The sequence below is a fragment of the Mytilus californianus genome, unplaced genomic scaffold, assembly GCF_021869535.1.
Source record: "Mytilus californianus isolate M0D057914Y unplaced genomic scaffold, xbMytCali1.0.p SCAF_14, whole genome shotgun sequence".
In the NCBI taxonomy this organism is placed as follows: Eukaryota; Metazoa; Mollusca; class Bivalvia; order Mytilida; family Mytilidae; genus Mytilus; species Mytilus californianus.
Window position 1 is genome coordinate 40,885,634 of NW_026262626.1, and position 26,818 is coordinate 40,912,451.

Below are 26,818 nucleotides of genomic sequence, written 5' to 3' on the forward strand. Positions count from 1 at the left end.
AGACGCTTACCCTATCAACTTACCAGGGCTCGTTAATTTTGCGATTCCCTCAATTTTGCTTTCTTAAATGTAATTATATTTTATGAATGGATTTAAGAGATTTTAATATATCGCTAAACTCTATTGACTCTAATTTATAAAGGTAGTTTTTTCTCCATTTATCGACTGTATATCAATGTGCACGAGTGTGGTGTTTTATCGACTGTATATCAATGTGGACGAGTGTGGTGTTTTATCGACTGTATATCAATGTGTACCAGTGTGGTGTTTTATCGACTGTATATCAATGTGCGCGAGTGTGGTGTTTTGATTCCTATTACTATTTGATATCGACTGCTCTATCGTGGTAATGGTTATAGTGTTTTTATTCCAAATAATATCTTATTTCGACTGTTCCCACGTGTTTATGATTGTGGTGTTTTGATTTCGAATACTATCCCCCAGTTTTTGGTGGGGTTCGTGTTGCTCAGTCTTTGGATTTCTATGTTGTTTTGTGTGTTGTTGTTCGTCTGTTTGTCTTTTTCTTTTTTGGCCATGGCCTTGTCAGTTTTTTTTCGACTTGTGATATTGAATGTCCATTAAGTATTATCGCCTGTCTTTTACTTCGACTGTTCTGTCGTGTTTATAATTTTTGTGTTTTGATTTCGAATAATATCGTACTTCGATTGTCCTCACGTGTTTATGATTGTTGTGTTTTGTTTTCCAATACTTTCTTACTTTGACTGTTCTACCGTGTTTATGATTATGGTGTTTTGATTCCAAATAATATTTTACTTCGACTGTTCCCACGTGTTTAAGACTGTGGTGTTTAGATTCCTAATACTATCTTGCTTCAACTGTTCCCACGTGTTTATGATTACTGTGTTTTGATTTCGAATAATATGGTACTTCGACTGTTCTAACATGTTTATGATTATGGTGTTTTGATTTCTAATACTATCTTACTTCGACTGTTCTCATGTGTGTATGACTGTTGTGTTTAGATTTCTAATACTATCTTACTTCGACTGTTCTCATGTGTTTATAATTGTGGTGTTTTGATTCCTAATACTTTCTTACTTCGTCTGTTCTCACATATTTATGATTATGGTGTTTTAATTTTGAATTATATCTTACTTCGACTGTTCTCACGTGTTTATGATTATGGTGTTGTGGTTCCTAATACTATCGAACTTCGTCTGTTCTCACGGGTTTATGATTGTAGTGTTTGGATTTCTAATACAATCTCATTTGACTGTTCTCACGTGTTTATGATTATGGTGTTTTGAATAATATCGTACTTCGATTGTTCTCACTTGTTTATGATTTTGGTGTTTTGATTCCAAATTATATCTCACTTCGACTGTTCTCACGTGTTTATGATTGTGGTGTTTTGACTCCTTATAATATCTTACTTCGACTGTTCTCACGTGTTTCGATTCCAAATACTATCTTATATCGATTGTTTTCTCGTGATAATGATTGTGGTGTTTAAATTCTAAATACTGTCTTATATCGATTGTTCATCCGTTTTAATGACTGTGGTGTATCGATCCTAATGCTATCTTACATCGATTGTTCTTCTGTTTTTATGATTGTTGTGTTTCGGATCACAATGCTATGTTCTTCTGTTTTTATGATTGTTGTGTTTCGGATCACAATACTATCTTACATCAATTTTTCTTCTGTTTCATGATTGTTGTGTTTCGAATCACAATACTATCTTACATACATTGGTCTGTTTTATGATTGTTGTGTTTCGGATCACAATACTATCTTACATCAATTGTTCTTCTGTTTTTTTATTGTTGTGTTTCGAATCACAATACTATCTTACATACATTGTTCTGTTTTATGATTGTTGTGTTTCGGATCACAATACTATCTTACATCAATTGTTCTTCTGTTTTATGATTGTTGTGTTTCGAATCACAATACAATATTACAACAATTGTTCTTCTGTTTTTTTTATTGTTGTGTTTCGAATCACAATATTATCTTACATGGTTGTGTTGTTTGATATCTTAATACTATATTAAACCGATTGTTTTTCCTTGTTTTATGATTGTAATGGTTCGTTCCTGGTACTATCTTACATCGATTGTTCTCCCTTGTTTATTATTATGGTGTTTTTATTCTTAAAACTATAAGTGTTTTGATTTTAAATACTATTTTACTCCTTCCCGTGTATATGATTTTGGTGTTTCTATTCCTTAGACTTTATTACTTTGATTATTCTCCCGTGTTTATGATTGTGGTGTTTCTTTTCTTTACACTTAATTTCTTTGATTATTCTCCCGTGTTTATGATTGTGTTGTTTCTATTCCTTATACTTAATTACTTTGATTATTCTCCCGTGTTTATGATTGTGGTGTTTCTATTCATCATACTTTATTACTTTGATTATTCTCCCGTTTTTATGATTGTGTTGTTTCTATTCCTTATACTTTATTACTTTGATTATTCTCCCGTTTTTATGATTGTGTTGTTTCTATTCCTTATACTTTATTACTTTGATTATTCTCCCGTTTTTATGATTGTGGTGTTTCTATTCATCATACTTTATTACTTTGATTATTCTCCCGTGTTTATGATTGTGGTGTTTCTATTCCTTATACTTTATTACTTTTACTGTTCTCACGTGTTTATGATTAGGGTCAAATTGAACTTGGGGCCTCGGTGGCCGAGTTGTCTTAGTAATCAATAGGGGGCTCGGTGGCCGAGTGGTCTAAGTAGTCGAACTACTGTATCACTAGCCAGTCAACACTGCAGGTAGTGAGTTCGAATCCAACACGTGGCAGGTGCGCTCGACTTCAATCTTAATTGACTAGGATTTTCAGTTTTCCTGCGAAGGACGATGGACGATGGTTCTCTCCGACTTCCTCCACGAAAAAAAACAACAAAAAAAATAAAACGACCGCCACGAAAAAGCCAATAGTGCTGAAAGGGGCGTTAAACACAAATCAATCAATTAATAAAATTGATTTTGGCGTGAATACGGATTCAAATGAGATAGAATTATCGACCTTCTAGTACAATTTCATAATTTTTGCAGTTGGAATTTGGTCAAAATGTTTCATTTCATTCATACCAATACTGGCTGCTGGACGATTGATACCCTCTGCAATAGATAGGTAATGATACCAGCAGTATCACAGTGTTTCTGAAATAACTTTGAAAGTATGCGCTCGAGACCAAAAGTTTGGAAAACAAAAATATAAAACGCTGAGAAGAAATACAAGTATGGCCTCAATAAAAACGCCAATCACCGTCTAAGGCCTTTTTGGCTGAGGGAGTTGTATACATCTGAATGTACATTGAATAAACTTCAACGAGACAACCCAGCAACGCACAAAGAAAAGATAAGATAAAAGCTCAGCTAAAAGCTCTCTGTAGTCACGGGATGATCTTATCAAAATGTATATGTACCAACATTTTTTTAAACTTTATTAAGAAATTAATTGTCCTGGTTATTAGTTGGATTCTTGTCGCTCACTATTAAGTTTCTTAGGGAGCTACCATTTGATTTTTATGGGGGTGGGGGGTTGGGGGCTAGGATGAAATTTAAAAAAAATAGACAGGACAGGAGTTTTGAGTAAAAAAAAAGGCAGGATGAGACACTTGCAAAAAAAAAAGTCAGGACGACAATTTAGGTAAAAATAAGTCAGGATAAGCCAAAAAAAAAAGGCAGGACCGAATAGAGTGAAAAATAAAAAGGCAGGACAGAGATTACAGCTAAAAAAAATGCAGGACAAAATTTTTCATCCTAGCCCCCCATAAAAATCAAATGGTAGCTCCCTTAGTTGTGTTTTGTATGATGTTGTTCGTCTTTTGGTGGTTCTTCGTTTACTGCCATGATATTGTCATTTTGTTTTCGACTTTTGAGTTTGCATATCCCTTTGGTATCTTTTGCCTCTCTGTAACGAGATACAATGCCGCAGATACAAAACAAACACAACTAGCTACTAGTATTAGATCAGTATACATCAACCAATTATCTACAATAAAACCAAAGAGTCACGTCGACTCCATCAGTCACAACGACTCCATCTCAGAGTAGAGGATTAAATCAAAAGTTTTTTAGGGCAACTACTTATGGTGGCCGGTTAAGGCCATTTCACGTTTTTGCGTTTGGTCATATCCACAAGGAATGATTATTTTATAAGATGTATTTGTTTTAAGGTTGCACCAAAAAGGTAATTTTTTGCAGTTTCTGTTAATTCTTTGTTATATTATTTCTTTATTGAAAAAAAATGCTTGCATTTTATAGAATTTTTTTTTAAGGAAATAGATATGTGTATTATATTTTATTTCAATACACAGGAAAACTTGCCACAGATGATTCTCATATGATGCCCTTTTTATATGATTCTCATGTGATAGCAAACATAAATATCATATGAGAGCATTTTCATATGATTCTCATTCGAGAATCATATAATTTTCCTTTGAACACTTACATATGATTCTCATGATGCCCTTTTTATACGATTCCCATATGATCGCTATCGTATGAGAATCAAATGTGACAACTTTCCTTGTGTTGTATAGTCTATGTTTGGTGTTGCATCTTAATATTATTTAGGAAAATGATAATATTTTTTGTTGTCAGTATGATATTTCTGTGTAGAATCCTGCATGTGCAAATGATTGTGATGCACATAAAAATCATCCAAAAATACTAAATTTTGCTTCAAATTTGTTATTTTGCATACATCAATATGTATTTCAGAGTTAAGCATTTGAGCTGAATCAGTTCACCCTGGTTTTTGGTTGGATTCTTGTTGTTCTTAATTTTTTCTGTGTAACATTTGTAAAATGTTGGTTTTCTGCTCTTTTTCTTTTACTCATGATGTTGTCAGTGTGTCATCGACTTATGTAATTCGATTCGCATTTACTTCTGCCCCCTCATATTTCCTTTCTTTTATATTAATAGGAAGTGCGATCACAAATATATGTTGCAGTATCATACATTATTCTTATGAAAAATTTATTTCTGTGGTGTTACTTTATTTTTATTTATATTAGAAAGAAACACATTTATAGTTCTTAATTGCCATTACAGTATCCAATATAATACATAAATCTAAAATAAATCTGACACCATAGAATTGATTCAATGACATATTCTTCTAACGCTGGTAATTGTGGTTCAGATCCTCATAGTAAATTTAAATGGTTTCCAGAATGACACCAAATGCCAAATTCATTGTCAGCATCCATACCATTGAGTTTAGACTACAACTTCCACCTACAAAAGTACAAAGTAAACAGTAATCAGTATACAGATTTTAATCGGGTGAACTTCCATGATAGTTGATACTTTCAATATCTTAAAGCCTACATTCAAAAGTTGTAAACAATAAATAAATGTACCGAACAAATTTCACTTCAGGCACAGAGAGCTCCATAATCCCTACAATGTACAATTTCTATCCAAATATTATGATACATTTTATACTTTGCTTAAGTTACACTTAAAATTGCATTTTACAGACACAAACGAAGGTTCTTAGATGCATTGTGTTCATAAAAGGCTCAGACTTACTATTTATTTGTAGCCTCTTTTTAACAAATGACACAAATGAGAATAACATTTTAGGGAGCTACCATTTGATTTTTAGGGGGGGGGGGGGGGGGGGGGTTGGAGAGGATGAAATTTGAAAAAAAAGGCAGGACAGGAGTTTTGAGTAAAAAAAAAGGCAGGATGAGCAACTTGGCAAAAAAAAAGGCAGGATGACAATTTATGTAAAAAAGTCAGGATAAACTAATAAAAAAAAAGGCAGGACCGAATAGAGTGAAAAATAAAAAGGCAGGACAGAGATTACAACTAAAAAAAAATGCAGGACAAAATTTTCATCCTAGTTTTTTTTTATTTGAAATTCATGAGGTCAGGTCCAGACCAAAAGTTTGTAATCGCAAAAAATTTAAACTTCAGAGAGGTCAAAAGCCGGAAGAAAAAGGGAGATTTGCAACGTTCATATTTTGTTATTTTATGGATAAAATGAACTCGATGCGTATGCCTTTACAAAATATTTACATAACTAATTTTGTTGCTTGGAAAACAGATAGAAAGCATGGAAACACTTTTTTAAACAGAGATTTACATATCAAATGTAAAAAAAAAAATCTGTAATGCGAATAAACAGGCTGAAATGTGTCGCCTGTTTACTGACAATTGATTTTATGTTGAAAGTCAAAGAAAAGATAAAGTTTTTACAACAACTATCACATAAAACTGACATTTTTAAAGATATTTGACATTGAGGTCAAGGTCAGATAAATCCTGTCAGACAGACATATGTTCACCTTACAATCATTCCATGCACCAAATATAATTGACCTATTGCTTATGGTAATTGAAAAACTGACCAAAACACAAAAAACTTAACATTGACCAATGAACCATTAAAATGAGGTCAAGGTCAAGTAATACCTGCCAGACAGACATGTACACATTATAATCATTACATACACCAAATATAGTTGACCTACTGCTTATAGTATTTGAAAAACTGACCAAAACACAAAAACTTAACATTGACCAATGAACCATGAAAATGAGATCAAGGTCAAATAATACCTACCAGACGACAGATATGTACACATTACAATTACACCAAATATGGTTGACCTACTGCTTATTGTATTTGAAAAACTGAACAAAACACAAAAACTTAACATTGACAATTGTACCATGTAAATGAGGTCAAGGTCAGATGACACCTGTTACTCAAAAGTGAGAAATTCACATGACAAAAAAACATTATTTTTTTTCAAGCAGTCGCTGAACCATAAAAATGAGGTCAAGGACACTAGACAGCGTACAAGATATGAAGCATCGGGTCGTCTACCTTCTGAAATATAAAGCTTTATGCAAAAAGTTTACATCGCTGTCGCCGCAGGGTACCGTTAACATAAATGTATTATGTTTTCGATAAAATTGAAATTTTTTCCCTGTGTTAACCTGAGTTATCTCGAAAACCGGGTTATTGTTCTGTATATTTCGGATCTGTATATTTTTATTTGACAATTTCGATCTGAACAAAATTTGTATTAAACAACGTATGACTGACATCTCAACACGAATTGAATTTGTTAGATGTAACCTTAGGATTCATCAATAAATGATTGAATGGGTAGGGTGGGGCTATTGCATGGCAGCAAATTTTAATTATAAAAGGCTAGTGTTGTCCGATATATCTTATACAACAAAAAGGGATAGCTTTCTAATTAAATGCCTTCCAACCCCCTTAAAAATAATTTTGGAATATTCCTTTAGTTTATAATACTAGTAAAGAAATTCATTATAAAGATGTTCAATTTTAGAACAAACTTTTAAATAAAAAAGATATAACCAAACTTACTAGGTCCATCAGAGAAACTAGTTCCTGCTGCTGTTTGCAAACTGATAAATTGATCATGTGAAAGCTGGGAACGTTGTTCTGAAGTAGTTGCCTCTGCCTGTGCAGGACTGAAATTCTGTAGCTGTTCACCCGTAAACGACTTCAAAATAAATGATGTATATTAACAGGACTGATTTTGTCTCAAAAGTTATCATATAGATCATGCAGATAACAACCCACTGTCCTTTATTTCATAGAAAATAGAATGCATTGATTAATTATCTAGAATTAAAAAAACATTAATCTATCTTTCTACTAAGAATTTTTAACACAAAAATAGAACACAGATATTTTGCGCTGTCTGGTGATTCTTTCTTTATTTTTTTTGTCTTTTTTTGTAGTCTCCATCTAGGATACAAATAGGCATCAATTATTTGTACACCTACAGCTATTCCTGTAAATGAAGACCCCATTTTGCTGTCATACATCAATTCATGTCAGTAAAATGTGCAATATTAAAATAATTATAAGTATATGCGTGGGAATATTCCAGACTCTCTAATGAAAAGCCCTTGCAGCTACCGTTCCTGAAAAATACCGTTTGACTGCATGTGATGTATTCAAATATATGACTAAAAGACGTAATCTAGGATTATGGAGACGGAGAAGTGACTTCTTTCATGAGATTTAAGGGTAGTGGTCAATTTCTTAGGGAAGTGTATTTCAATAACCGTTTCGGTTGAGTCTTGTTTTAATGTTTATCTGAGACATATGTATTAAGGAAAATGTTCTATATTCAGTGGAAAATTACGTCCAATTAATTATTGTGGACATTTGTTCAAATATTAGTTTTCAATTGGAATTGAAATATTTGCCATACAAATGGCTCTATACTTTGAACTCGGTTCAAATCATCACTTTCATTTAAAAGTGCCTGTATGAGGACATGGATATGACATGATAGTCCAAATAAGTTTTCCAAAAGAGGTACTCATTTCTATTTTTAAGAAGATACTTGCAGATTACTACAAAAATAAGGAGATGTGGTATGATTCCCATTGAGACAGCCGTAACATCAGAGATTAAATAACGTATGTAAGCAACTAAAAGTCACTGTACGGCCTGCAACAATTAGCAAATCCCATACCGTGTACCGTATAGCAAGCTAATAAAGGCCCCGACATTACAAACTATAAGACAATTCAAAAGAGAAATTATACACAAAACAATACACTAAAAACAAAGACGATACACAGCGACCAACGACTATATCTGAATTACAGGTTCCTGACATGGCGTAGGCGCAAACAGAATGTGATTGGATAAATCATGTTTGCGAGCGCCCCAACCCCTAGTGGTGTAAACAGCACAAAATAAGAGCAAACTGTAAAACCCAATTCCAAAGCCTGGGTGCATCAAATTGACACAAAGCACAAAAAAACAACTTACAAAAAGACTTATAAACACACAGTTCCAATCTAAGAGTACTCGCAGTTAATTAAAGCTGGGTCAAAGCCAATAACAAACTAATGAATAAATCAAGTTCACAGACTTAACATCTATTAGTACTTAACTATGGATTTAGTGTAAAGACGTTTTAAGTTGTATCGACAGGATAAAATTGAGAATGGAAATGGGGAATGTGTCAAAGAGATATGCAGGACTTAATGCAGGTATTTCATTCACACTAAGTGCACCTATAATAAGAACATATAAAGGCCACCAATGGGTCTTCAATGCAGCGAGAAACTCCCGCACCCGGAGGCGTCCTTCAGCTGGCCCCTAAACAAGTATGTATATTAGTACAGTGGTAATGGACGTCATACTAAACTCCAAATTATACACAAAAAACTAAAATTAAAAATGATACAAGACTAACAAAGGCCAGAGGCTCCTGACTTGGGACAGGCGCAAAAATGCGGCGGGGTTAAACATGTTTTTTGAGATCTCAACCCTCCCCCTATATCTCTAGCCAATGTAGAAAAAACAAACGTACAACAGTGCGCACAGTAAAACTCAGTTTAAGAGAAGTCCGAGTCCGATGTCAGAAAAGGAAACAAAAGAAAATAAACAAAATGACAATAATACATAAATAACAACAGACTACTAGCAGTTACTGACATGCCAGCTCCAGACCTCAATTAAACTGATTGAAAGATTATGTCTTCATCATATGAATATCAGGCACAATCCCTCCTGTTAGGGGTTTAGTATTATACCGTCATAAAATATATGAGAAGAACATAACCCGTGTCATGCCAACAACTGGTTTTAGAATAAATATGTTTAATTCCGATGCAAAGACCCTATAAGTGAATCAATATTAAAGCCAAAATATGCAATGTATGACCGTGAGTTTTCATAACTGTAAAGGAATAGTTATTTAGTTATGTGTTAATTTATGAATAACAAAAACAATGGTAGTACATATAAAACAATATTTAAACACTTTATTCCAGAGTTAAATTGATAATTAACGCTTTAAAATAAGTATATTCAAATGATATAAATTTAGTCAGTAAAGTCTTCTATAAATGGCCCTTGGATGACATACTGGGAAGGAATTTAAAAGCGAAAATCGGGGTTCAATTTTTTTTTTAACGTTCAATTATTTCCCTAACATGGGACTGTTGTGTAAAAGCACTACATAAGAACACACTGTGAAAAATAAATGTATTAAAAAGGGCTTGACTCATTTGATCGTTACTAATCACAAAAACAATTATTAAAAAAAATTTCTGCCGTTATTGAAATCTAGTTCAAAGGCCAATTTCAATTAATAGATATCCTTTCTTTTTCCAGACAAAAATATCAATCAGTTATACATATTATCTACATTCTCCTACTTCGAAACAATCCATATAATATGATTACCTTCATGGCTTCAACTGGAAAATAACTGATCATATTCGGATCAATGCTGTCAATCTGTCCAGGACTTAATGCAGGTATTTCATTCACACTAAGTGCACCTACAATAAGAACATATATAGTTTAATGTCAACTTTTTCTGATTAATTTTAAGTCGTAAAATTGATTAATTTGGGTGAAATTAAACCTCATAAATATTACCAAAATATTGATAAAGTTTGAATTGTCATGTTTTGTGTATATACACATGAAATGCTAGCTACTTCAAAGTACCATCTATTACTCTCCAACATGTTTATCATATAAAAACAAAGATACTAGGCTTATAATTTGTACGAGTTTCATCTACATAATAGTCACACTCGAATCAAACAGTTGGAAAGACAAATTAAATACGAAGTTGGAGAGCATTAAAAACCAAAAATTCCCCCAAAATGTGTCAAATAAGGTCAAAGGCAATCTATACCTGGAGGTAAAAAACATAATTGATTCTAATGATTCAACATTTTATAAACAGTAAATTTACAGAAAAAAGAGCATATCAATGGCATATCATGTCAATACAAAAGTGCCGACTACTGGGATGGCGGTAGCAGTGGCATCAACCCAGTGTATGTAAAATCTCATCAAAGATACGAAGCTTATAATTTTGTAATTCTATAACATCGTAAATATGCGTTTAAAAACCTTTGCAGAGGACTTATTTAGTATATTTGCATGCATTGGTTCAAAATAATTTCATTAACAACTGTTTTAGGATAACATAACTATAGTAGAAAATGCATGCTACTTATGAAATATTTCAGAGACAAACACATTTTTTAAAACCCAAATGATATCATTAGAATCAAAATTGAAATAGAAAAAAGTTCTGCATGATTTGCCCATGATCATAGAAACTAAAAATCAAAATCTCTCTGTATTTAGTTCTTCGTCATTACTAAGAAAGTTACAAACCTACTAAAATTCCGGCTGTTGTAACTGTCGACTCGTCCCACAGTGAAATGTCATTCCCAAATGCGTCTGAATGTTTAGCTAATGCAGCAAAAGCTTGCAGTTGACTTGTACTGCAATGTGTCAAACCACCTACAGTTTCTGCAGAATCCCTGTCAAAATGTATGTCTTTTGATATATTCATTACTCTAACATACAATGAGAAGTATACAAATTCAATCACTGGCTTACCAATTTGTTAATGAAGAAACTAAAGAAACACCTAATGGGACTTAACAAATATTAAGTTAAAGACACATATGAGCATGCCCTGAAGATAAAAGACAATAAACTGTCTACAAAACACCACACAGGAACAGTCTACAAAATATAACACAGAAAACTTTAAATTACGCTAAACAAACCATCAACAACTACAAGATGACCTGAACTACTCGGGAAGGGCAGATGAGTATACAGTTCCTGCTCCATTAGTGACAGTTGTAGTGTAACTCATGACAAGCTGATGATTATCGCAAACCATGATGTCATTAATCATGGAAATTTCACTGTAAGAAGTTAAAATTTTGTTATTTCATTTTGTTTACCCGTGTATTTATAGTTTACTAAATGTGTACTGTATCGAGAAAGTGTATACTATATACTGTATGTTCTATCAACTACAAACTCTTTTTTGTTGGCGTCTTTGTCAAATTAACTATCAACTACAACAACTTTTTTTGTTGGCGTCTTTCTTAAGATTTATTTCACTAAAGACTGAGCAACACGAACCCCACCAATAACTGGGGTGATCTCAGGTACTCCGGAAGGGTAAGCATCTCCTGCTCCACACGTGCCACCAGTCGTGTTGCTCATGTTAGTACAAACCTAATTCGGTAGGTCACATTCGGGAAAAGGGGACGGGATTGTAGTTACGACATTATGAACATATCCGCTATCATCTGTAAAACGGATATTCTGTAAAGGTCAATCAACTCGTGATGGCGTCCGTAAAATTTACGCAGGGGTGATTCCAACTTCACCACTTGGAACTCTTGGTTTAATAGCTTAAATAGCTTGAAACTCTTGGATTGAAAGGTGTATATCCATGCTAAGGAAGCTAATAAGTATAGAATGAACATACACTAGCGTAAAGTATCAATTTAGTACGTAAACGCCATAGGATATTACTACTAAGAAATAGGAAGTTGTTGACAATTGATCAGTTGAAATCGATATGTTTGTAATACTAGTAGATATAGTTTCAAGTCGCATCTGTGTCAATATTGAGGAAAAGATCAAAATATGAAGCAGACTTTCTAGTTTTAGTAGTATCTTAAATCTCAAGTTCATTAGAATATGTATGAGATGCAAGCTCTCACTGCAATGTGGGTTTTTGTGTGAATCATCAATTAAATAAGATGAAATTAAAACACTCTGCAAACTGTTTCTTTTTTTGTCTTTGGAAAGGGTGTGTATAATTTCTGTTTCATAGGAGTACAAAAACAAGTCGGTTAGTAGAGGCACACATTGGAATACAGACTGCTGTATGATGGAAAAGAAAGGATATAAGGCACATGACACAAAATCCATACATGGACAGCAAACAACACAAAAAGCAAATGAACAGCAACATTCATTTCTGTTTTTTTTTATCTTAAAGTCACAGTGAGCCCTTCAGTGAAACTCTCATCTCACTGCAAGTTTAAGACGGCCCTTAGCACCGGTTTGAGCGGAATTCTTTGCAAACTCACGATCACACCACAGCTGTGAATAGAGGAACCAAGCCAATGAGTAATATCAATAAAATAAATCTGGCAAAGAAATCAAACATGTATGTTGAAATATAAATCCACCAAAATCAACAAATATGTTGTCGATCAAAAAGAAGATTTCCCAGTCTTAATTTGCTGTGAATTCAAAGCTCTTTAGTTAGACATTCCAAATAATGTTTTTTTTTAGCATTTTTTTCTTAAACTGATCTAATTGTACATCTATTCATTAGAGCTGTATTCCTACTCAATGGATCCAATATAAAAAAAAATAGTTTACATATATACAGCTGGCGAGATGGTGTCTATTTCAGTTGAAAGCATTCCACAAATAAAGTTTCCTAATGCTGTCAATTCTGTACTGGATAAATTACTTGCGGGTAGCCCGTTCTTCACTTTTGTCATAAACACTGTATATGCAGATCTTTTCTAAAATTATCAATGAAAATCATTATAAAAAAAAACAAATTGTAATATGATTGATGTTGTGTTTTGTAGTATGTTCCCTAAATGGATTTGGTTCCTTTGGATCATAAAGCTCCTCACGTATTTCGGTCCTTGGTTTAAAATTTATAATTTAAAGTGTTATTTTTCATTTTTATCCGATTAAAGTGAACTCAGAGGGATGTATAAGTACCGAAACACTGAAGAGCTATATGACAAAAGGGACCTACAAATACTAGCAAAGTACATCTTAGGTCAACTTTGATTGAGGAAGTTGGAAGCTAAGTTTCTAAACAATTTCTTAAATACTAAACGGAAAATTAAAGAAAGGTTTGTTATAAATCATGTCAGTACCGAAGAACTGACTTCTAAGCTGATGATACCTTTGAGGATGTCATAGTCAACCTGCAGCGATATAGTGTTATAAAAAATGGGATAAACACTTCATTAACTTTATACGTCTGACACGCTTTTCTAGATTTACCTTCATCAGTAACACTCAAAGCCGAATATTTGAAATCCAAGGATGTATAATTACCAAATCACATGAAGAACTACATAGCCAAATGTGACATAAAAATAACAGCCATATCATATCATATTCCATATCAGCCGTAACATGATCATAAACAATGTTCTTTGTTTACTAACAAGGTACGATATTCAAACGATAAAAAATCTACAAATAAAAGGAAAAAATCTACTGTTAATTGGTCATTTATGCCAAATCTATATTTACTTGTTCATCTGTCCATCCGTGCAGCTGACCTAGAGAGCTTACACTGTTTATATCCATATTAAGTGTATTCATATCTAACACATTTAATCCCTGTACCATACTTCCCGCTGTTCCAATTGTCTCTGAAGTCCAGTTGCCTGGTATGCCATATATCTATAAAATGATTAAAACAAATCTTAAAATGTACAATATTTATTCTGGTTAAAATATAAGTTAGGAAAGACACCTTTTATACTCTTTCTCTATCCATCTAAAAAAATGCAAATGTAAATTTATACAATGATCAAATGGAAATTATCTCTCCAACATTTCTTTTCAACTTTGAGTGTTTTAAATTCTGACATACAAACGGTGTTAAATTTACCGATATCATTTTTTGAGCTAATGCTTCTTTCTGATCAGCTGACCATTGTGTGACCTCCCCTAAAGTTAACAAACAATCCTGAAATTCACTGTCATTTACAGCAATAAGGTTTGCCTCTGACACTGCAGGCAATCCAACGGAACCCAGCGACTTCAAATCATCACATGTCAAAGTATCTGTAAAATACAAAATGAACAAATATTGAATAGTCTTACATAGGGTGTTTTGCTTTCTAAAAACCTTTCTGAGTTTTGTTGTCAGAACATGAACATTTAAAACGCCAAAAAATATTTTTAAACGCACTATTTTTTTTACTTTGATAACTAATTTTATGTTTTGACCCATTTACCGACTTATGAGTTTGGATATCTGGTTAGTTTATTCCGCTTCTCTTTTGTAGACAAAACTGATTTTTCGTTGATCTGAATAGGTCCTAAACTTATACAGGTTTTAGATTACTTTGACCTAGTAGTATGCAGGGTTTGAAATTAGCAGGGGCCCACTCGCCGATGGCCCCTAAAATTTGGTGTGGGCTACTTAAATTTCTGCTTTTCTTGTATAGGACTATATATGATGGCTACAAAATTTAAGCTGTGGGCTACAATGCCAAAATTTTAACTTCAATCCCTGGTATGTATGATAAATGAAACATCAATATCTTGAAATATTCTGTAACACCCTGCATAAGTGTTTACGCTATATTTTATCTATCTATAAAACCAGGTTTAATACACAATTTCCTACATTAGGAAATGTTTGTACCAAGTCAGGAATATGACAGTTGTTTTCCATTCATTCCATGTGTTTGAGCTTTTGCTTTTGCCATTTGATAAAGGACTTTCCGTTTTGAATTTCCCTTGAAGTTCGGTATTTTTGTCATTTTACTTTTTACCACGTTTGAAACATTTCTTGTTCTGTATCTATCCTTATCAAATTTTGGAAAAATATCATAATACACTATTGCGATTGTTAATTTTAATTTTTAAGCAAATAAAAAGTTTTCAACCATAGCATTCATTTGAGAAGTCTGTGATAGTAAATATTTGACATAACCAAATTATCAAACATTACAGCGGAGAAAAAATAATTTGGTCTACTGAAAACAATCTTATTTCATTTCATACAAAATCCTAGAAAAAACTTTTCTTCGAATGGCGAAACGTTTTATTTTAGTATTATTAATTTGAATAACGATTGTAACAAAGAGGTTTTGGAAGCAAAATTGAAAGACGTGAAAGGTGAACATTTAAAAAGCCTCGTTAATTGTATTTAATGGAATGGAATTTATTGAAACATATGCGGTTTCCAAATTCTTAAGTCTAAATTATGAGACGCTCTGTAATTATTTTGTTCAGTATTCAGAAAATCTAAAATATGAAACCCAATTTGCTTCCAATATTCCTTAATATATACTTACAACCTGATGTGTCTCGTTTCTTACGACTGCTTACACCAGACAATTTGATTTGAATAATCTTTTTGAATACTTGGAGAGTTCCCTCTTGTTGGATAATTCTTTCTTTATCCGAAAAGTCACTTTTGAACCCTTTCAATCGTCTAGCCTCCTGTAAACTGTCTCTGTCTTTAAAGGCTTGGACAACAGCACTTTCCGCTAGTGCAAATGCTTTCTATAATAGAAAGTGTAAGTTTTCAAAGAGACTGTAAGATGGGACGTCTTTTGTTCTGTGATAAGTGATACGTTTTCAAAAAGATGTCAGCGGGTACCTTAAATCTAATCTTGTAAAACTCGAATTAAACAGGGAATCAATTTTTCTGCTGGGCTAATGTCCAAAAACTTGACCTTGATTCTTGTTCAAAGATAACATGATTAAAACCTAGTACGACATACTCGTGTTGCGTTTTCGGAATAATCAGTGGCGCCCTAATCAAAACAGTCGGGGGTCACATTTATAACTAACATGAAGAGCATTAAAACCAAATAGTCTAAAACGTATGCCTAATCTGACCTAAGCAGTCTATGACTAGGGGTAGATAAACTTTAGTGTTCCAATTGATATTAATATTTAAGTAACAGCAAATGACCAAATGAAAAAATATTTCTTTATCTATGAAAACCCTTACAATGCGGGTATATTCAAAGTATAAGAGCCACATTATAAACAGGGATGTGTGATTTTTACACAAAAACTGCTACAACAAAGGTATGAAGAAAAAGGGTTGAAATCGACACTACATAGTTTTACGGTCACAATCACAAATTGTTGACCAATACAATATCTAAATTTAGTAGCTACATGACTGTTTCGCTAGTTTCGTGATAGTATGCTCGCCTCAAGTGTCGGAAGTCAAGGGTTTGATCCCAAGCCGTGTCAAACCAAATACTTTAAGATTGGTATTTGCTGTTCCCCGCTAATTCACCTGTCATTTATAAGTAAAATTAAAAAAAACTGGTCGGCTCAGAATAAGGCCAGAATAATAAGGTGTCCAGGTAGGGTGACATGTTTTTGTGGATTGTTACCCTTGTGAACTAGCATGTAAAACATTCAGCTCAGATGATCGGTCCAAAACAAAGAAGGTTCTTATTCATATTGCATTAAAAAATGAAAATAACTCCTTTTTAATGCTATGCATTTGAAGCACTTTTCTGGATATATCTTTACCAAGAACGCTCAAAGTTGAATATTTGAAAGCCAAATACGTTATAGAACTTCAACAGGTAAATATCTATATAACCAAAACATTCACGAGCTAAATATGCATTGCACTAGCCATTGAACGATAAACAGTCATTCATCCATCCATCACTAGCGACTGGTTTTCGCAGTCTTAAACCTGTAGATAAAAGTATAGTTGTATGATCTGTAATTTTAACGATCGTGACATTTTGACTGATTGCACATAAACATAGATGACGATTCGTGCATATCAGGAGATGTATCCGGTCTCGCTCTATTTGGAGTTCATGCGATTCCCTCAGTTGTGAGAATTTCTTCTCAATCAATTTACAAGAATTAAACAGCAGTAAACTACTGTTGCCTCAATTCATCTCATCAAAGAATAATGAGAAATTATATAATTTTAAGGAAAGTGGATGAAAAATGGGGAGCAAGAAGGTGAACTGTGGTTTGTTTTTATCAATAGTACCGCTTAAGTCTACGCTATGGGCCGTCTTGACCTTGTTGTAGGGTATGAATGATTCGTTCATTGTCGAAGACCCTACATCAACTGTCAAGATGAAGAACAGGAATAAAAGCCCTGTTCATTGATAATTTTCTATGTTTTCTATGTATTGTGTACGATTTTGTCCCATGTACATTTACTCCATATCCTTTCATTTTCTAAACGATTGGCCTAACACGTATATATAATGTAGGGAAAACACTGCAGAGATTGAACTAAAAATAAAGTTCCAACTGTTTTGATTTGTATATGGTAAATTGATTTGCGAAATTTGAACATCGTTGTTTTCTGTTTAGTCTTATAAGGCGACATTTACCCTATTATCATTTTGACTGTCCCGCTACGAACTTTTTACTTTGATGTTCATGAATGGTATTAAGCATTTAGCTTCTGAAAGATTTGGTATGGATGGTTTCTATAAAAATCTGTTCTCGAAATTAAATGCGCCCCCTAGCAGTGCTTCATCTTTGCATGTATATCCAGAAAACCTTGTCGATTGCATAAAATTGATGAAGTATTAATTTTAATTTTTTATTGACTGATGTATTTGGCTGCTTTAATAGAGGTTTTGTGTGTTAGACGTATCTAATAAAGATTATTCGGGATATAGAATTGCATACATACTGAAATTGATATCATACGTTTGTAAACACATTTGCTGTACCTGCAATATTTCATTATAACTAAAATGTCATCTTGAATTTTCAAAGCAGAAAGGAAGAAAGATCTAGTTGCCAAGTCAATGCTTCATTAAATAAAAAAAAAAACTTGTTCAAGAATATCTCCATCCTATTTAAAGAAAATCAAACTATCTATCTTATCATACAAAAGTTTAAATGTTTTCTTCTTCTAATAATAAATATTAAACTATACCACTGGTATCTCATCTAAATCGTCAGGGGAAAAATCAGCTATCAGCGTTTTAAGGGTCATCAGGTCAACATCTGTCATAGCATTCAGAGAATTTCTGAAAAAAAATATTCAGTTTCAATATTATCTTAAGTGGTATATTAAGTGCCTTCAAAAATGAGAGAAAACAGTTTATATAACTGTTTATAAGAAGGCCTTTTAATTTGCATATATTTTTCTTCATTTATAATTACGTTTCAACCATCAATTTTGACCACACTAACATTTTGAAAACGGTTAATTAATATTCATAAAATATTACTTAAAGTTGTTAGTTTTTGATGGAACATGTGAATAAATTGTAAGATGTCGTTATGTTAACACGAAACTTTCTGCATCATAGGAATTTATAGGTTAATTGTTTTCTTTCTCATTGTTCAATATAAATTCCTTTTATAGTTTTGTTAAAATCTTCTTATGTATTGTGCTTAAACTATTTTTATTAGTAATAGTATTGCAATATAAACAACATTGACTTGCAACTTCTTCTGCATTTTGCACTATCATTTCATTGGATATAAAATGTTTTTCAAACTGGGTAGTTTTTTTACCGTTGAGTGTTTGACTAACGCATTTGTCTTTCTATAATTCTACTTATCAAAGTAATAATGTGTAATTTTGTTTTCAAATGAATTTAAATGAATATGATTTTTTTTTTTGTAGTATTTATATACATAATTTTTGTAATTTTCTTATAGATGATATATGCAATATGTGCTACAATAATTAATGTGTGTCATGCCTTTAAACGAAAATGATTTTAACATCGTTATGGCAGAAGAATGTACTAAGAACAAATCAAACATTATGAAAAATGCTATATATTCAAATTTTGAAGTTATTCCAGAAACAGTATTTTGTATTTATCAATCAACGTTTATCTTTTGAGATCATATTCATTATTTAACAATCTATGTTTTATTCACAATAGTGTAAGTACATTCAAATACCTATGCACTTACACAATTCCCCTTTGTAAAGCTAAGTCAATAATTTTTTTCCTTTTCTGGAGTCCCCATTGACACTTAACGGCAAGTGCAGCAGCATTCTGTGCTAACGCATCATCTTCAAGTTGATCAAATTTGGATAAAGGAAGAGCACATATTAGAGCTCCGCAATCCGTTATGTTGTCAATGGATAAAGATGAAGCATCCTAAAATAACAAAATCACTTTATAGATAACAGCACAACTCTATACTTTACACTTACTCACAGGTTTATCAGTTTAATGTACCATGAATAATTACAACTATTGTGATATAAACAAGAAATGATTATAACAGGATGCTGTTACGAAGTCTCCCAAACAAAGTTCCTATAATTACTGTCATTCCCATTGTTGGCGGACATTGGGCAAACTCCAGTAAAAATTGGTTTGGTCCAGTAAAGTAATATGCGTAAGTGACCCCTCGGGACTGACCATATATATCATTCAAATCTTCGTCACATGACGAACAGGAATATATATGGTTTAGGGGTGGGGATCTCGACCATTTACAAGATATTTGAACATATTAAAATGACAGGGGGTGGGGATGACCCCTTGGGTCTTACCCTGTATATCATTCAAATCATCTTGGCATGACAAACCAGAATATATATGGTTTAGGGGTGGGGATCTTCACCACTTAAAAGATATCAGAACTTTCTAAAATAGCAGGAGGTGGGGTGATCCTTAAGGACTGACCCTATATATCATTCAAATCTGCTTGACATGACGAATAGGAATATATATGGTTTAGGGGTGGGATCTCCACCATTTACAAGATATTAGAACTTTCTCAAATGGCATGGGGTGGGGGTGATCTCTGGGGACTAACCCTCTATTTCATTTGATGTGCTGAATCATAACAAACCAGAATATATATGATTTAGGGATGGATGGGGATCTCGACCACTTACACGATATTAGAACTCTCTCAAATTGCAGGGGGTGGGGGTGACCCCTGGGGACTTACCCTTTATTTCATTTGATGTGCTTTACCATGACAAACCAGAATATGTATGGTTTAGGGATGGGGATCTTGATCTCTTACAAGATATTAGAACTTTGTCAAATGGCAGGGGGTGGGGGATTACTAACGGTTTTCAAGTTATAATCATTTGAAAATAAAAATAAAAAATAGAATCCCATTGGGTTCTATAGTAAACCCCTCCCTTCTTTTGGCCCCTCAAAGTACCCCTTTTTAGGCCCTACTGATTGCAGTGATTTCCTAGGTGTATTTGGCTAAATCTTCAGGATTTTGGGTCCTCAATGCTCAACATTGTACTTTATTTGGAATTTTTAACTTTTTTGATTCCAGCGTCACTGGCGAAATCTTTTGTAGATGAAAAGCGTGTCTAGCGCACTCAATTTTAAGCCTGGTATCTAGGATAAGTTTATATAGAACATCAAATTAATTTCGAAATCTTTCAATTTTATTATTTTTCAAACTAACAGCTTTCGTGGTGGTATCTTTAATTTCTAACAAACAGAAGATCAATAGATGCTATTTGTCAGATGTCTTCGTGTGTTTTTACCATTTTCTTCGGAAAATGCCTGTACCAACTTAGAAATATAAGTTGTTTTAAGTCTATCTGTTGGTTTCTATAATCGACCGTTTGATTTTGTCAATTTTTTTATGGCCTTCATCACCTTTTTGTATTTTATGCCATGGAGTTCGGTAATTTTGTTATATAACATTTTTTGTAGACAGTAAGATACAGAGGAAGGAAAGACAAACATCAGTCTTCAAAACACTACACAGAAAATTAATAAAGAGAGAGAGCAACACGAAAAAACAAAAAACGGGAAGCGGTATGTAGATCCTTTTCTAGTAGGGATAACCGGCGTGTTGTTCATGACTAGTTAAAAAATTTGATGATAAATTTCATTTGTTGAAGTCAAAATCGAAGCGAAAGGTCAATATGCTGGCTACATCAAATGGAACATATCCGTGGTCGTCTGTTACAGATATTCGACAACTAACCACTAAATCATAATGACGTCCGAAGAACCTTCAAAAGAAAAAAAATAATTTAACCATCAAATATGATAAAACAACATGTAATGAATTTCATACTTCCTAAGCGCTTTTCTGGATTTACCTTCATCAGAAACGCTCAAAGCCGAATATTTGAAAGCCAAGGATGTATAAGAACCAACTATCTTTCTAGCAAGGACATCATGATAGATATACACTTTCGTATGCATTCACCCCCCATATTTATTCATACATTGATGACATAAATGAATAGTATAGTTGTATCCATCTCATTCTGACTGAACTGATTTTTCTTCCTTTTTTGTGAGGGTATTTACATTGCACTGGCCTAAGCTAACATGAATGTTGAGTATAAATTGTAGGTGTGCAACTTTAAGCGTTCATGATAAAGGTAAATCCGGAAAAGCGCTTCAGATGTATGGAATTTATAAAGTGTTGATTTGATTTTTTACTTAGTCGATACCATTTCTGGCGGACTATCAGCCCCAGAGAGTATCATCAGCTCAGTAGACAATATTTCGGTACTGGCATGATTTATAACAAACCTTTCTTAAATTGACCGTTTAAAAAATGAGTAATTAGTAAGAAACTAAGGTTTCAACTCCGTCAGGCAAAATTGAACTTAGATAGATTTGGCTACTATTTTTATGTCCTTTTTGGTTATATTACTCTTCAAATATTTCTGTTCTTATACATCCTTGGCTTTCAAATATTCAGCTTTGAGTTTTCCAGATGAAGGAAAATCCAGAAAAGTGCTGCGGACGCATGGGATTTATAACGTGTTGTTTTATTGTTTTTCTGTCATTAAACGTGTGGTGGGCAATGATAAATAAGAAAATGTTGCATGGTAATTGCCTATGCGAAAACTATCCACCCTAAAACCCAAAAGAAAACATAGAGACACCTTTATTATACAGTCTCTTATATTAACAGTTTTGATTTGTTTCACATTTCCTGATAATCTTGAAATTAGACATCCACAATTACATACCATGCATTTAGTACAGAAATGAGCTTTCTGCAAAACCTTTCCCATAGGAACTTGTGATACGTCTATTTGACCAATGACACTGCAAATGTCATCACGATGATTTACTCCATATTTTTCCAATTCTTCTTCTCTGTAAAAAAAATATAAGCTTATTGTAACTTAGTTATTAATTTAAAGGGCATGCAATCAAATAATTGATTGATTGATTGTTGGTTGCTTAACGTCCAGTGGCAAATATTTCATGCATATTCAGGACGAGAACAAGTTAACAATAAATACAATAGGTAGGTTCTGTAATAGGGGCTTCCGGGATTAAGGTCGCAGAAATTTAGACTGCCACGGGAAATGAGGGTATATTGGATAGGGACAGAAATTTAGCCTTGCAACAGGTCACCTACGGACCCCTCAAAGAGTTGTTGCAAGGGTTCTTAACGTGCAAAGAGCGTGGCACTCTCTTTACACGAGGCATCGGATTTAACGTCCCCATTCTGACCGGACGTGGCTGCAAATTTGTACATCCCGCACAGCCAAACGGACGCCCCACTTTAGCAAGGGTTTTACTGCCGGTCGGAGGAAGACCAATAGTGACCATACTTCTATGCCCCAGTCACCCTTGGGGGCTGCAATCAAATATCATACTAATCTATACCTATGAGTGCGTTTATGGTTGAACCTCCTTGAACTACAAAAATGTTGAAAAAGCACTGAAAACAAGAAATGATTGTAACAGGATGCTGTTACGAAGTCTCCCAAACGAGGCTCCCATAATTCGTAATTCCCAGGGTCGCCTGACATTGGGCAAAGTCCAGTGAAAATTGGTTTGGTCCAGTATATTTATATGCATTAGTGATGCCTGGGGACTAACCCTGTATATCATTCAAATCATCTTGACATGACAAACCAGAATATATATGGTTTAGGGGTGGGGATCTCGACCATTTACAAGATATTAGAACTTTCTCAAATGGCAGGGGGTCATGATGACCCCTGGTGACTAACCCTGTATATCATTCAAACCATCTTCGCATGACAAACCAGAATATATATGGGTTTGGGGTGGGGATCTTGACCACTAACAAGATATTAGAACTTTCTTAAATGGCAGGGGGTGGGGGTGACCCCTGGGGACTAACCCTGTATTTCATTTGATGTGCTTCATCATGACAAACCAGAAAATATATGGTTTAGGGGTGGGGATCTCGACCATTTACAAGATATTAGAACTTTCTCAAATGGCAGGGGGTCGGGATGACCCCTGGGGACTAACCCTGTATATCATTCAAACCATCTTAGCATGACAAACCAGAATATATATGGTTTAGGGGTGGGGATCTTGACCACTTACAAGATATTAGAACTTTCTTAAATGGCAGGGGGTGGGGGTGACCCCTGGGGACTAACCCTGTATATCATTCAAATCATCTTGACAAGACAAACCAGAATATATATGGTTTAGGGGTGGGGATCTCGACCATTTACAAGATATTAGAACTTTCTCAAATGGCAGGGGGTCATGATGACCCCTGGGGACTAACCCTGTATATCATTCAAGCCATCTTAGCATGACAAACCAGAATATATATGGTTTAGGGGTGGGGATCTCGACCATTTACAAAGATATTAGAACTTTCTCAAATGGCAGGGGGTCGGGATGACCCCTGGGGACTAACCCTGTATATCATTCAAACCATCTTAGCATGACAAACCAGAATATATATGGTTAAGGGGTGGGGATCTTGACCACTTACAAGGTATTAGAACTTTCTTAAATGGCAGGGGGTGGGGGTGATCCCTTGGAACTAACCCTGTATTTCATTTAATGTGCTTTATCATTTAGAACATTTTCAATTAAAAAGATTGTGTCTATCACTAACGGTTTTCAAGTTATAATCATTTGAAAATTTAAAAAAATAAAATCCCATAGGGTTCTATAGTAAAACCCTCCTTTCTTTTTGCCCCTCAAAGTACCCCTTTATAAACCCCATTGCACAAACAAAACCCTGATTGCACCACTAGACATGTTAGTCTAACATATTGTGAAACCCTAAGTTAATCTGACAAGCGGTTTTGGAGAACGGGTGCGGACAAGTTCAAATTTAAAAGCGGCGGAAGAGGAAGAGGAAGAAGAATAATAATAATAATAAGAACTGAGCAAAAACAATAAGTCTTCCCAAACTTCGTTTGGGAGACTTAATTAATGTAGAGTGAATTCAAAAAAAGATTGACGTGCAAAGAAGCTACAGATAATTTTATAAGCTTTTATAGATATGATTATTGATCTGCATGTTAGAAAAAATTGTCATTTTAAATATTTTAGAATAAAACAACACTTGTTCCGACCTTTCTTTTTTACGACACAAAATAATGAAATTTTGTCATGACAATTCATGTGAAACAAAATCTGGAAGTAGACTTCGTATTTATTTTGTTGTAAAATTAATATGTGTTGTCAAAATCTTACTCTACTCTATATTACGACATAGAACTCCTATATAACTTAATATGAAATAAACATCGCTGTTTTACTTTGAATTAAGACAATTTCTCTTGCAAACGTTTTCATACCTGGCGGATTTTATTGATGTTCTGGAGAACGGAAATACGATATGGCCTATGCCTCGTCCACAAATTTTTAGTAAAATTGCTTGCAGTAAGTTATATTCTTCATTGTTATATACAAATCTGTATGGATGCTGAATGGCGCCCATACAAAGCAGTCCCGAACAGTGAAAATATTGCGAAAAATTGACAAAAATATTATGAATGTTGAAAACGCCAAATATTAAGTCTTGTTGTTTATTTTGACGGGAAAAACAAAAACATATAAATAGGGCAATTTCCTGGGGTTCCTGGCTTTACTCTTTTATAAGGTAGTTTTGATGATAAAAAATATCTTTTTCTGCAATTTTGAAATTTCTGTAGGCCAAAGGAACCTGTATACATGTAGTGTATATTAAATAATCATTTAAACAGGATTGTAAAGTATTTGTAAATCTTATTGATATCTTTACAAAAATAAATCGTAAATTATGAATACGATTTTCGGGCTGAAATTGCCTCCTCGTTTAAAAGAGAGGCGAAAGACACTAAAGGAACTTCAAACTCATAACAATATTTTAGTGTTTCTCTTTTTGTCGAGGTTAACTTAGAATCAATTGATAACAGTTGAAAACAATCGGTATTAAGCTGCTAGACTCGATAAAAGAAACCTAAAAAAAGTCTTAGCAATAGTAGTTACCATGAACATTTTGTCCTTACGAAACAAATTTCAACATTCTACTTATCGGTACATCAAGTAAATTTCTGCCTTGTATCGATCTTATGAGTTATCCTTTTTCAACTGATATTTATAATTTGTTCTTACGTTGTGCTGTAACAACACTGTCCCAGGCTAGGGGAGGGTTGGCTGCTCAAAAACATGTTTAACCCCGCCACATTTGTTATGTGCCTTTCCAAAGTCAGGAGCCTGTAGTTCAATGGTTGTCGTTGGTTCATGTCTGTCACATTTGTTTTTCGTAAGATTGTTTTGTTATAAATTTGGGCTGTGAGTTTTCTCATTTGGATTGTTTTATATTTTTCATTTCCGAGCCTTTTATAGCCGACTATATTGTATTGGTTTTTCTCATTGTTGAAGGCAGTAGGGTTGCCTATATTAAATTGCTTACATCCACTTCATTTAAACTTTGCCAGAAACAAGAGTAAAAATTGTTAAAACAGTTATTGTTTTTTTAAACCTTTAAATAGCAAAATTCTATTGAATTTGATCGTTCGAAAATTACAAAATCTTCAAACAATTTGGCTTACAGACATAAATAAAAATGATATTTTTTTTTCTACGAAACGTTTTACAGTCGCTCTCTGAAAAAGTGTATGTCATTATCTACGTTCTATCTTTGTATCAATTTACATTATCTGTAAGCATTAGCTTATACTAGGATGGTTGTTCAGATCATATCTTCTAAAATATTGCCGTTTGTATATGAAGACAACGGACATATAGCTAAGTGCAGTATATAGCTTATCACTGAAACATAACTCCATTATTCAATCCATTTTTTTCCGATCAAATTTTTCCCATCCTACCAAGATTTTATCTAAATATTGTCACGAGTCATTCTAAAAACTGCTCAGTACATAGTTTTTAGAAGCATTTCATGTATGATGATTATGATCTTTTGAGATTTGAATTTTTTAATCTTTAAAAAAATGTAATTCCTAAATTTAGTGCTTGGTTTACTTTTTCAATTTTCTTAGATGCTGCTGCATCATTCTCATAACCAAATGTAAACAACATAAATGCTTGGTCACTGTTTCAATAACTGCTAGAATGAAACGCAAAGATGAC

General features: G+C 33.6%; 1 protein-coding gene across 1 annotated transcript in view; it reads right to left on the reverse strand.

Moving 5' to 3' along the window:
* Positions 1-4,981: 4,981 nt before the first annotated feature.
* Positions 4,982-26,818, reverse strand: part of LOC127724965 (uncharacterized) — a 58,996-nt gene continuing 37,159 nt past the window's right edge. The window contains exons 15-25 of the mRNA XM_052231965.1: positions 22,474-22,603; positions 19,461-19,651; positions 18,463-18,556; positions 15,866-16,076; positions 14,449-14,624; positions 14,085-14,237; positions 13,182-13,330; positions 11,154-11,302; positions 10,200-10,297; positions 7,347-7,485; positions 4,982-5,230 (exon numbers count right to left, since the gene is read on the reverse strand). Coding sequence (XP_052087925.1) covers positions 5,151-5,230; positions 7,347-7,485; positions 10,200-10,297; positions 11,154-11,302; positions 13,182-13,330; positions 14,085-14,237; positions 14,449-14,624; positions 15,866-16,076; positions 18,463-18,556; positions 19,461-19,651; positions 22,474-22,603 — 1,570 coding nt within the window. The 3' untranslated portion in view covers positions 4,982-5,150. The remainder of the gene's footprint in view (positions 5,231-7,346; positions 7,486-10,199; positions 10,298-11,153; positions 11,303-13,181; positions 13,331-14,084; positions 14,238-14,448; positions 14,625-15,865; positions 16,077-18,462; positions 18,557-19,460; positions 19,652-22,473; positions 22,604-26,818) is intronic.